The sequence below is a fragment of the Syngnathoides biaculeatus genome, chromosome 6, assembly GCF_019802595.1.
Source record: "Syngnathoides biaculeatus isolate LvHL_M chromosome 6, ASM1980259v1, whole genome shotgun sequence".
NCBI lineage: Eukaryota > Metazoa > Chordata > Actinopteri > Syngnathiformes > Syngnathidae > Syngnathoides > Syngnathoides biaculeatus.
The window spans coordinates 14,075,402-14,086,913 of record NC_084645.1 but is presented as its reverse complement, the minus strand read 5'-3'; the positions used below and the strand labels follow the sequence as shown (position 1 = coordinate 14,086,913).

General features: G+C 41.9%; 1 protein-coding gene across 1 annotated transcript in view; it reads right to left on the bottom strand.

Moving 5' to 3' along the window:
• Positions 1–5,972: 5,972 nt before the first annotated feature.
• Positions 5,973–11,512, bottom strand: part of ldlrad3 (low density lipoprotein receptor class A domain containing 3) — a 107,445-nt gene continuing 101,905 nt past the window's right edge. The window contains exon 6 of the mRNA XM_061821876.1: positions 5,973–10,175. Coding sequence (XP_061677860.1) covers positions 10,004–10,175 — 172 coding nt within the window. The 3' untranslated portion in view covers positions 5,973–10,003. The remainder of the gene's footprint in view (positions 10,176–11,512) is intronic.

The window sequence follows — 11,512 nt, the reverse complement described above, 5'->3', positions numbered from 1 at the left end:
TGCCTGTCTGAGAGGAACGTGCAAGGCATGGGGCGGCCTTGGGTAGTGGGCGGACTGTGACCGAGGGAGGGGTCTGTCTTTGTGCTACGTGTGTGTTTCATTTTGAAATAATGGCCAGTGTGTATGAGACACCTTTGAGAACCTGCAACGGCAACAACAAAAAAGACAACCCCAAGCAATTCCGTGTTCATGTGTGTGCATGTGTGTGAGTGCTGTTGAATGTGGAGCTCAGTTCTCTGGGGGTGAAAAGACAGATGATCATCCAGCGTGGAGATGAGGCCACGATATTTCATCACAGACAGTTTAAAACCAGGTCTGGATGCACTCAAATAATCATCAAGAAGGGAGCCTTTAGTTAATCACAACACAGGAAGCATCACGTTGTCATCACTTGTGAATGGGCCCACCTTATTGATCAATGAATTGGATTGGAGTATTCCCATGAGGTAAGCGTCCTTCTGTTTCCTGGTTGCACCTTGCACCGTGGAATTTCTTCCCTGCTACTCAGTGACAGCTGAAGAATCAATTTGCTTCCAACTCCTGGAGTCCACCTTGCGACCAGGAATGTCTTTAATCCATGGAAAGCCATGAACAAGTGGCTGTCTCAGCAGGAACACCTCTCAGCCCCATTCGGCCTCCTGACACCACTTCAGTTCAGATTTGTGTTGTCTTCAGACATCCATTTACAAAAATAAATACAGATGGATCGGCTATCATACAACTAGTTGCTCTTTTATTACGATGACAGTATTGGAAATACAAATGTGTGTGGATGTCAGTGTCATGCACTCCTCTACTGTACACTCTCAGATAAACTGGAGGTCTTTGCGTGCACTCACTGGCCACCTGCTGCATGACAAAGCACTCCGACGCCACACTTTCCCTTTTCTCTCACGAAGGAAAACATCACACTGCACAGACAAAAAAAAAAGAGATCTCCATCGGGTCCTGGCATCCCTCTGCAATGAGATCACTATCTGGCGACATGCTGGCTGTCCACTAGCAGGCAGCATGTTGGCTGTCACCTCATACCCGGAGAGATAGAGAGAGAGAGAGAGAGAGAGAGAAAGAGAGAGAGAGAGAGAGAGAGAGAGAAAGAGAGAGAGAGAGAGAGAGAGAGAGAGAGAGAGAGAGAGAGAGAGAGAAAGAGAGATAAAGAGAGAGAGAGAGAGAGACATCCTTTTAGGACTGTAACAAAGGTGGCTGCTCCTCAGGGATTACCCATTAGCATGCTAGTTTGTGTGTTTAACACTGGTCTGAATGCAAAGGACAAGCGCCAGCAACCCCAACCTATTCTGAAGCAGGGAAGTGTTACTGTTTCAGCTTCTTGTTCCAGACCTATCTACCACATACACATATATGCATATTTATGAAGCGCCTATCGTAAGGCTTTCAGGTTTAACAACAGTTGATGGACGAATAATCTGAATTGTAATTTCAGTTTCAATGCTTCTTTTCCCAACACTCCCCATGTTTTCAAGACAGTTTATTGATTTGTAGTGAAATGCAAAAAAACAAAAACCTTTCAGAAAGTGAAGGTCTTTGACCAATGAGCTTTTGTTCACTAATGTAAATTAAGAACGAAAATTCCACTTAATTTTGAATGAATCTTCATGGCAAAATGGACATCGATGCAGAAGGAGACAAATTCCTTGTGTTGTTACACAGTTGCCCAATAAAGCTGATTCTGATTTATATATCTTTTCACTTTCATGCGCATCCAAATTAGATCTGTGTAGACTGGGAGGAAGAATTTGGACACCAGCCACATACAAACAAACATCCATTTGCACTACCATTCACACTTACGGTCAATTTAGGGTCTTCAATAAATCTACCAAGCACGTTTTTGGGATGTGGGAGTAAACCAGAGTGCCCAGAGAAAACCTACGCAGGCACTTGGAGAACACGAAAACTCCACACATGGAGGGCTGGGATCGAACCTGAGTCCTCAGAGCTGTGAGCCACATGTTAACCAGTCGCTCGTTGTTCTGCCTACTATGGTCATATAAAAATAAAATATCATAGAGTGCTTTCATGCCTACGTTTTAATTTTCAGTGAACTTTAGATCTGATCATTGCCATAAATATCAATTTAATAATACAGTGAAGAAAATGAGTATTTGAACACACTGCTATGTTACAAGTTCTCCCACTTAGAAATCATAGAGGGGTCTGAAATATTTATCGTGGGTGCATGTCCACTGTGAGAGAGATAATCTAAAAAGAAAAATCCAGAAATCACAATGTATGATTTTTTTAACGATTCATTTGTGTGATACAGCTGCAAATAAGTATTTCAACACCTGTCCATCAGCGAGAATTCTGACCCTCACTCTGCCTTTAAAGGTCCACCTCCACTCCATGTATTATCCTGAATCAGGTGCACCTGTGCGAGGTCGTTAGCTGCATAAAGACACCTGTCCACACCATACAAACAGTAAGACTCAAACTTGTAACACGGCCAAGACCAAAGCGTTGTCCAAAGACCAGACAAAATTGCAGAACTCCACTCAGCTGGAAAGGGCTACTTAGACAATTGCCAAGCAGCTTGGTGAAAAAAGGTCCACTGTTGGAGGAATCATTAGAAAATGGAAAAAGCTAAACATGACTGTCAATCTCAATCGGAGTGGAGCCTCATGCAAGATATCACCTCGTGGGGTCTCAATGATACTTAGAAAGGTGAAGAATCAGCCCAGGACTAGACGACAGGACTTGGTCAATGACCGGAAAAGAGCTGGGACCACCGTTTCTAAGGTGACTTTTGTTAATACACTAAGACTATGGTTTGAAATCATGCATGGCGCGGAAAGTTCCCCTGCTTTAACCAGCACAAGCACGTCAAGGCCTGTCTTAAATTTGCCAATGACCATTTGGATGATACTGAGGAGTCATGGGAGAAAGTTTTGTGGTCAGATGAGACCAAAAGGGAACTTTTTAGTCATAATTCCACTCACCATGTTTGGAGGAAGACGAATGATGAGTTCCATCCCAAGAGCACCATCCCTACTGTGAAGCATGTGGGTGGTAGCATCATGCTTTGGGGGTGTTTTTCTGCACATGGGACAGGACAACCGTACTGTATCAAGGAGAGGATGACCGCGGCCATGCATTGTGAGATTTTGGGGAACAACCTCTTTCCCTCAGTCAGAGCATTGAAGATGGGTCGTGGCTGGGTCTTTCAACATGACAGCGACCCGAGGCACACAGCCAGGAAAACCAAGGAGTGTCTCCGTAAGAAGCATATCAAGGCTCTGCCGTGGCCTAGCCAGTTTCCAGACCTAAACCCAATCAAAAATCCTTGGAGGGAACTGATACTCTATGTTTCTCAGCGACAGCCCAGAAACCTGTCTGATCTAGAAAAGATCTGTGTGGAGGAGTGGACCAAAATCCCTCCTGCAGTGTGTCCAAACCTGGAGAACAACTCCAGGAAACGTTTACCAAATATTAAAATTGTTTTTCTCAGGTGTTAAAATACTTATTTGTAGCTGTATCACACAAATAAATAATAATTCAAAAAATCATACGTTGTGATTTCTGGATTTTTACTTTTAGATTATCTCTCTCACAGTGGACATGCACCTACAATGAAAATTTCAGACGCCTCCAGGATTTCTAAGTGGGAGAACTTGCATTATAGCAGGGTGTTCAAATACTTATTTTCTTCACTGTATATGGAACATTTATTATTGTCTGTTAAGAATAAGATCCAGGCTTCGACATACCGTATGGTTGCTGTCAAATGTTTCAGAAAATTAGCAATTACCAAAGTGGCTGATTTTGGCTGGGTGTGATACAAACCTCGGTGTTGTAATCAATGTGCAATGCCAAAGTATAAGTGCAATCCAGTTTTCCCAACGACATCATCTGATTGGTTACCAAAAAACACACTGATGGATGAGCAGCAGTGCAAATGTTATAAGACTGACTTGTGGCATCTTCACAGAAAAACCTGAAAAACCTCTGAGTGAAGTTAAGGATATCAATAATCCAGGAGTTTAAAAAATGTTCAAACTTTGTCCACCTTTTCATATTTGCACATTTACAGTCAAGGTTGCCATTGGTGATCCGGTGACCTTCACTTCTCTTTTTCATAATGTGAGCCTTGATGTGTGACGACACCTTTATGGAAATGCATTTCTTTGAATCTTTGAGATTGTGTTTTGTGACTCCGTCCAACGGCCTTCTTTGTGCGTCTGTGTGTGTGATTATGTGCTCAGACCCACTGGTCGGTGGCTGATTACAAGACAAGAGGCCGCATGTTTGTGGATCTCCTAGCCGAGGAGATTCCCACCGTGCTCAGCGTGTCTGGGCTCTGTATGTTTTTGGGGATGCACGCGTGACTCCGCCAGCTGTTCCATTCTCTCTTTTGGCCCTCTCAACACGACCCGGCCCTCGCCCCTCTCAAACCCCTCCTTCCCCCGGAGGCCTGCTCTTCATCTGATAAGGGCCACGCTGGCCAAACCCTCGGCAGAGCTCCTCACGGCCCCTCAGAGCCGCTGCCTGCGAACAATGCGCCCTCGTTCCCTTCCTCACTTGCACCATTTACATGTGAAAACACACGGTCTTATCTCCAGTGCACTGCAGTTATGGCTCAACAGCCAGAGTGAGAGTAGGTGTGCACGTTCCTATTTTAGAGAGAAGCTGGCCTTAAGATAACTGCACCACTGAACGTGAACACCGAAGAAGCCCTCCAGGTCTCTCTATTAGGTACACCTGCACCAACTAATGATAGGGCTATTTAAGCCATGACTGGGAATAACTCCAGAGCCATTTTTGTTGCTGCTCAACAAGGTGTTTAGTGGTATTCATTCATCTTCCGCTCTGCTTATCCTCACGGGGATCGTGCGAGTGATGGAGCATATCCAAGTTATCTTTGGGCGAGAGGTAGGGTACTCCCCGAACTGGTCGCCAGCCAATTGCAGGGCACATACAAACAAACGACCATTCACAGTCGCATTCACACAAATGGGCAAGTTAGAGTCTCTGATGAACGGGGCGTGGGAGGAAACTGTAGTACCTGGAGAATACCCATGAAGGGACGGGGCAAACATGCAAACTCCACACAGGCGAGTGAAACTTTAAGGCGGATGTGCTAAACAGTTGTGATGAATTAAAATAATACTTTTCCAAATGTATTCTGTTCATTTTGTTCTGCTTCCAGTAGTGTATGTGGATGCCGGATTTTTATTTGTCTGCAACATCTCTTCAGATTCCTGCACAAATCATAATGCGATTACTTATGAGCAACTCTGATGAATGTTTTAGTTATTTTTTTCCCATTTTTATCTTGTTATCAGATAAACAAATCTTCGTGAATTCTATACTGAAATTGCCATTTAATAATGGTACGAGTAAAAGGTGAAATAAGTCCAAGTACCAAATAGATGCAGGTCAGTGTTCTCAATCGTACATGTGTATCCTTAACTTGTTATGCAGGGATGACAAATCCACTTGAACATTGAATGAACTACAGTTTACGTTAACCAAAACCCTAAACCATAACCAAAGCACACTTAAAAGCCCAAGTGGCCATATACTGCAATGTATAACCTTGTAGTACTGTTCCTATCAATTGTGAGTCTAGCCGGTACCATCTTATAGAAAATTTAAGGATGTGGTTTTCTCAGACTTGCACTGCATCTGTCGCATGGACGAAAGAATCCCTAAAGTCACGTTTGTGGGAGTTTATAATGTGACCTTTGATGTCTCGTGTGCAACTTAGCCAGTATTTCACCACAGCCAAGCCAAGAACTGCAAAACTGGGCGAGCCGTGATTTCAGGTATCCTGATGAGTTGCTGCAGAGTTTTAAAGCATTCTCAGAAATCCAACAGCTGATAACGACAGGGACAGAGAAAGTAAGAGGTACATGGCCAAGTGGTCCACACGCTTTTAATTAAAGTCTTTGTAGTGAAGGGCTGGGGCTCAGCAAATATGAGTTTCTGGCACAAAAGTTTAAGACCAGCTGAAGGTAAGTGAGGGAGATGTGAAAATGAAGTGAAGACACAGTTTGTGCTGACATGCTGATGGTATGACAAGTGATCTGTGTCAGATACAAACATATTGGGGAGAAGGGGCATTCTAATCAAAAAGTGGGTGGTGGTGAGGAATTCATGTTCTCAGAGTTGGGGGGTTCAAATAAAATGTAGTTTCCATGAATCCGAGATGGGGCCGATGTGAACCTTGAATTAATTCGGACAACAACCGCAGGAGTTTGGTTTAAAATCTGACAACAAGACAACTTATTTGACTAAGAATATCAATAGTTCAGCAAAGTCCCGAGTAAGGAGGGGGAAAAAACCTTCCATTTCACGAACAAGGGCGACATCTGTTGGTTGAACACACAACTACCAAACAGTGAAGAACATCAATTTGCTTGCAAGAAAAAAAAAGTATCATGTTTTTCAAAATGTATTCACGGTCCATAGATCAAAATTGTACATTACTTTAACCTACAGGGCCCATAAAACAACTCTGACATATCCTTTTAAGGGGAATAAAAATCATGGAAGTGCTATTAGTTGCACCAGTTTGCCATCTTTCAAATTGTTGTAATGAAAAAGTACACAGACAGAATTGTGAGACATGGTTGTTCCTTCGGTGAAAATATATAACTCAGTTAATTACCTTGGTTGACTTCTGTTTTGTTATCCAAACGCCTTGTATTACAGACAAAACAATGTTTTTTTTTTTTATTTACAGGATTGATTGAAGCAAACAGGACACACGACAAACATACTGTAAAAACACATCCTTCATTTTTCACGTCACTGAAACACAGTACCACTACTGACAATTGTACGTTATTAAAGATACAAATACTGTATTTTTAGCAAAAGAAAAACTGCAGTTATTTTGTACCAGAGCTGCCCCTTTCCTTGTGAAATGTAAAACACATTAGCAGTCAGCAAACATTACTAGCTGATAAAGCTGACCCAATGAAAACATTTTAAGATTAGACATTGGCCATGGATGTTCCAGAGCATTTGCATTTTCAAACAATCCTTCCTATTTTTAACTTTTTGAAGATTGAACTTTTAGTTAATTTAAAATTTATCAGTGTTGATATCAAGGCATAACATTAAATACTGAAATAAACGCTGTACATTGAATCGGGCAATAGCTTGCACAGGCAGGGTACACAATTGCAATTGGTAATGTTATACAATAAATAACAACATCAGATCTAGTGCGCCAACATAGGCCACGGAAGTATGTGATGATACGGTACCGAGACAAAATTGTTCTTTTTACAAACGGGAGTGGCCACCAAACATTATCTAAGCTGTAGTAAAAACTGCTACATGTTGTTGTCATGAAATACAACTTGACAAACTTGAAGAAACTTGTAAGTCCCAACTGTGTAGTTTGTCTGGTACACAAGGCACCAACAATGTCCGATGTACATGCAGGAAATTGCTATCTGCCCCTCACATGAATAAATGGTCTTCACACTGAAAATAATGAGAAGTTGTTTAGTTGCGGAATGATTTAGTTAACGGCATTATAAAGTACATTCATTCAATCCATTATTTTCTGTACTACTTATCCTCACTAGGGTTATGGGCGTGCTGGAGCAAATCTCAGCATTATTCGGGAGAAAGGCGGGGTACAGCCTGAACTGGTCCCCACTCAATCGTGGGGCACACAAAAAAGAATTCACACCTGCAGGCAATTTAGAGTCCTCAGTTAACCTACCATGCATGTTTAGAGGAAACCGAAGTACCCGGAAAAAACCCACAAATGTGCAAACTCCACACAGGCGAGCCCGGATTTGAATCAGAGTCTGTGTAATTGAGTACATTTTCTATTTCATGAAATTGAATTAGTTATTTGTGATACATAGTGTAAAACAACCCCACCGTCAGCAAACATTGTGAGACAGGAAACTCAAAAATCTAAAACTGTCTTGAAAGAAACTTTCTCCAAATAAGAATTTTTCCAGACAATGCACTTGCAACATCCCTGATAGTGATTTAAAGAACCCTGCATAGAACCGCCACTCAGCATGTATGAGGCCCTCCTGCAGAACTCTCGCACCACAAATATGGGCCCCTCTGAATTAGCTGCTTTGACAAGCGCATTCTACACAAGCACGTTTCCAAACATTAATGTTGAATAGATTTACTCTTTTGTCTTTTAACTCACACAAATAAAGCGACAACACTGAAATGGGAAAATTCGCTTAATCTCATATGCTAAATATTTCCAAATGTTTTCTTACTTCTCTTGGAGTTGTTTGAGTTTCAAAACAGAAACAAACTCCTAGTTACAGAAATAATGCAAAGGTGACTTTGAGTGAAGTGCTACAAAAGTGTGTTTTCCTTGAGGAGAATAACAACACTTCCATGTCTCGCTGACACCGTCTACAGTTTGTACCGATTACGGAGGCTGCATTTGAAGGCTGACTATGTCACAATGACATGCGGAGACGGTCCTAATTCAAACACAGCTTCTCTTTTCCAATTTTGGAAAGACACGACTCCTATCCTTCACACCTACCCATATCCTAAAATTCTAACTGAACCACTGCTTAGTCTTAAAAAAAAAAAAAAAAAAAAATCTACATGCTTTCACATATCAGGAGGACAAAACATCTTTGATTGGGGTTGTCCAAACACACAAAATGCTCCTCAAAATGTTCCAAGTACTTGGGAAAACTTCCCGTGGTTGAAATGCACCATTTCTATGCAAAAGCGTTTGAAGCATTTGATGGTTTGGACATGTCGAGAGGCAAGAGTGTGTGTAATTGGTAGAAGAGTGCTGAGGATGGAGCTGGCAGGCAAAAGAGCGAGAGGAAGACCAAAGAAAAGGTTGATGGATGTTGTGAGGGAATACATGAGGACAGTGGGTGTTAGAGAGGAAGATGCATGAGATAGGCTTAGAGGGAAAAAGATAACGTGCTGTGACGACCCCTAACAGGACAAGCTGAAAGGAAAAGAAGATTCGACGTGCATGTTAAAGTCCATTCACTACTGCACTCTTTGCCATCACTACCAAGACTATTCATCGATAGAGTATTGAATTACCTTTTCTATTCACTAGCACGAAAACTGGTATACCAATAGGTCTACATGTTAATTGTCAGGCAACAATGCGCAGTAGTTGCACCACTAGTTCTACTACTGAAGCCCTAGATATTAACTCATAGTATTTATGAGGTCACCATTAGAGCTAGTACCACACAGTTTTCAACAAGTGCAGTTTTGCCTCACCTCACTTTTCTTTTTCATTTTACGTATCGCCCTTTAAGATGCATCATCCCAGTCCTTGTAGTTGTTATTCCAGTTCAACAGTTGTCCTATAGTAAGAATAAAGATACCAGTCGATGGATCTAAAGCTGAGCGTAAAGGATATAAAAAAATTAACTGAATGGCTTTCCATGAAGCACTTATTGATTTGTGCACTGAATTATCTTACACCTCACGACAAAGACCATACAAATACGTGGCCCTTAAGCTCTCATCGGTGATATGAAAGAAATGCTGACTTTCCAAAAGCCTCACATTGTAAAATAACACAACCAAGAAATACTGTCAAGGCTGTATTAGATTTAACAAGGTATGATGTGGCTTTTAGTATGTACAGGTTCCCTACAAAAAAGTGCAGTCGTATAGGTATAGGCTGGACTTACTGCATTTACTGCTACACCCAGTGAAAATATTTTAATATTGACACAGTCTTACTAAATCACTTGAGATAATCCTCAAAGGCTGCGGTCGTTGATTATGAAACCAGTACCTAGTACCTCTTAATATAGAATCACTTCAACTGAAAGGAGCAAATGACTCATTCTGAAGTGAACAGTAAGTACAGTACAGCAGATCTGCAAAACAACAACATAAAAATTCCACCAGGGGGAGCCAAGACAAAAAGAATTTTCAGGATGCCCTGAACTCTCAGTGGAGTTGTTCAGTCTTCTGCTCTTGGCAGGTCTGTGCTGTGGAATGTGCTGCTTTGTGCAGTCCTGCAGTAGTTATCAGGGAGTCAGTCAGAGTGTACTTAAAGCCGATCCGACATCTGTCTAGTACTGAAGTTGGAGTGACTGTTTGAAGAAATAGTTCTGACGGCGGGTGACGCGGAAGGGCTCTCGTAATGCGGCAAGTCGCCTTCGGAAGCTGCCTGTCCATCTGGGAGGTACGGGGGAGGCGGGAGATCAAACCAGGGAGGCCGACTAGTAGAGAACAAAAACACATGATGACCGTCAGCACAAGTAACTTTGTTACTTCAGATGTGTTCTGTGAGAAGATAAAAGGATAAAAATCTCTTCATTGTTAATGAATACACTGACAAAGTCCACAAATAATCAACGGCCAATACAATTGCCATGAAATAAAACAACTGTAATTGGGATCAAGCCCTCCCCTGAACAGCCAAAAAATAGTAAATAATTCAATTGATGAATGTTTAGAATTGTCTGTAATAAAAGTTTAAACTATAACTACATTCTGGATTTGAGATATGAGGCACTATCATTTCAAAGTCTTACAAACATCTTACAACATTGCTTTACCCTCGAAAAAATAAATTCCATACAATTCAGTAAGTGCACGCCAAAAAATCTTTCAACTTTGTTGCAATACTGTAATAAAATGTTAAAAAAAAACATTATGATCAAGATGCCAACGATGAATTAGCTATACCGTCTGAGAACGATGAAGCTACAACTGCAGAGCGAAGCAGAGGAGTTAAACACCTCCTATTTCTTTCTTTGGTGTTTCGGGAGGAAGCGTATGTTTTTGACCTGAACATCCCGACGGACGTGGAGAAAAATATTAAACGGGCAGCTGCTGCTGTTGCTGCTTCTTCACACAGGCGGAGAGGGTTGTAGACGTCTCCAAAGCACCGAAGGTGCCATTGCAGAATTAAATAAACGTCTGTTGAGTACTGTCATTCACATCATAATGGTGTGGTAAGGAAGCGCAGAATTTGCGTTCCTGAATTTATTCAGTAAGTTTACCTCCTCACGAAGGGTCTTACTGTAATCTCACAGCCTGCAGGCGCTCTCATTGTTTCCCTGAAGCCTTAAAACTAGCACGGCGTGTAGGTGTAGGAAGACAGGGTTCATACTCAGTTTGACCAAAAAAATTTAAGGTCTTTTTAGGGGCATTCTTAGGGAATGACACGAAAAATTTAGGGCTGACACGGAAAAAATTTAGGGCCGACACGAAAAATTTAGGGCCATCGTGGGAAATCAAGAGTAAGGTTCTTGGTTCATCAAATGTTCCAGTACCTCAGTACCTGTGACAGTAATCACCTGTCGCCCCTTGTGGTAGTTCTCATTGATATGACCATTGTGAACGTCTTCACATAACAGTCTACAGAAAAACAGATTCCAACTACAATTGCAACTATATGCACAAATGTCTTCTACTGATGTCTGTCTCAGCACCCCTATTCTGGCTCCTTGAGCCTACCCAGTACCTCCTCTATTTGTTGCTGCAGAGGTGCCAAAGTGGCTCTTGTCCTTTGCTCTGCCTCTGAATGCATTGGCCTCGGTGATAAACCTCA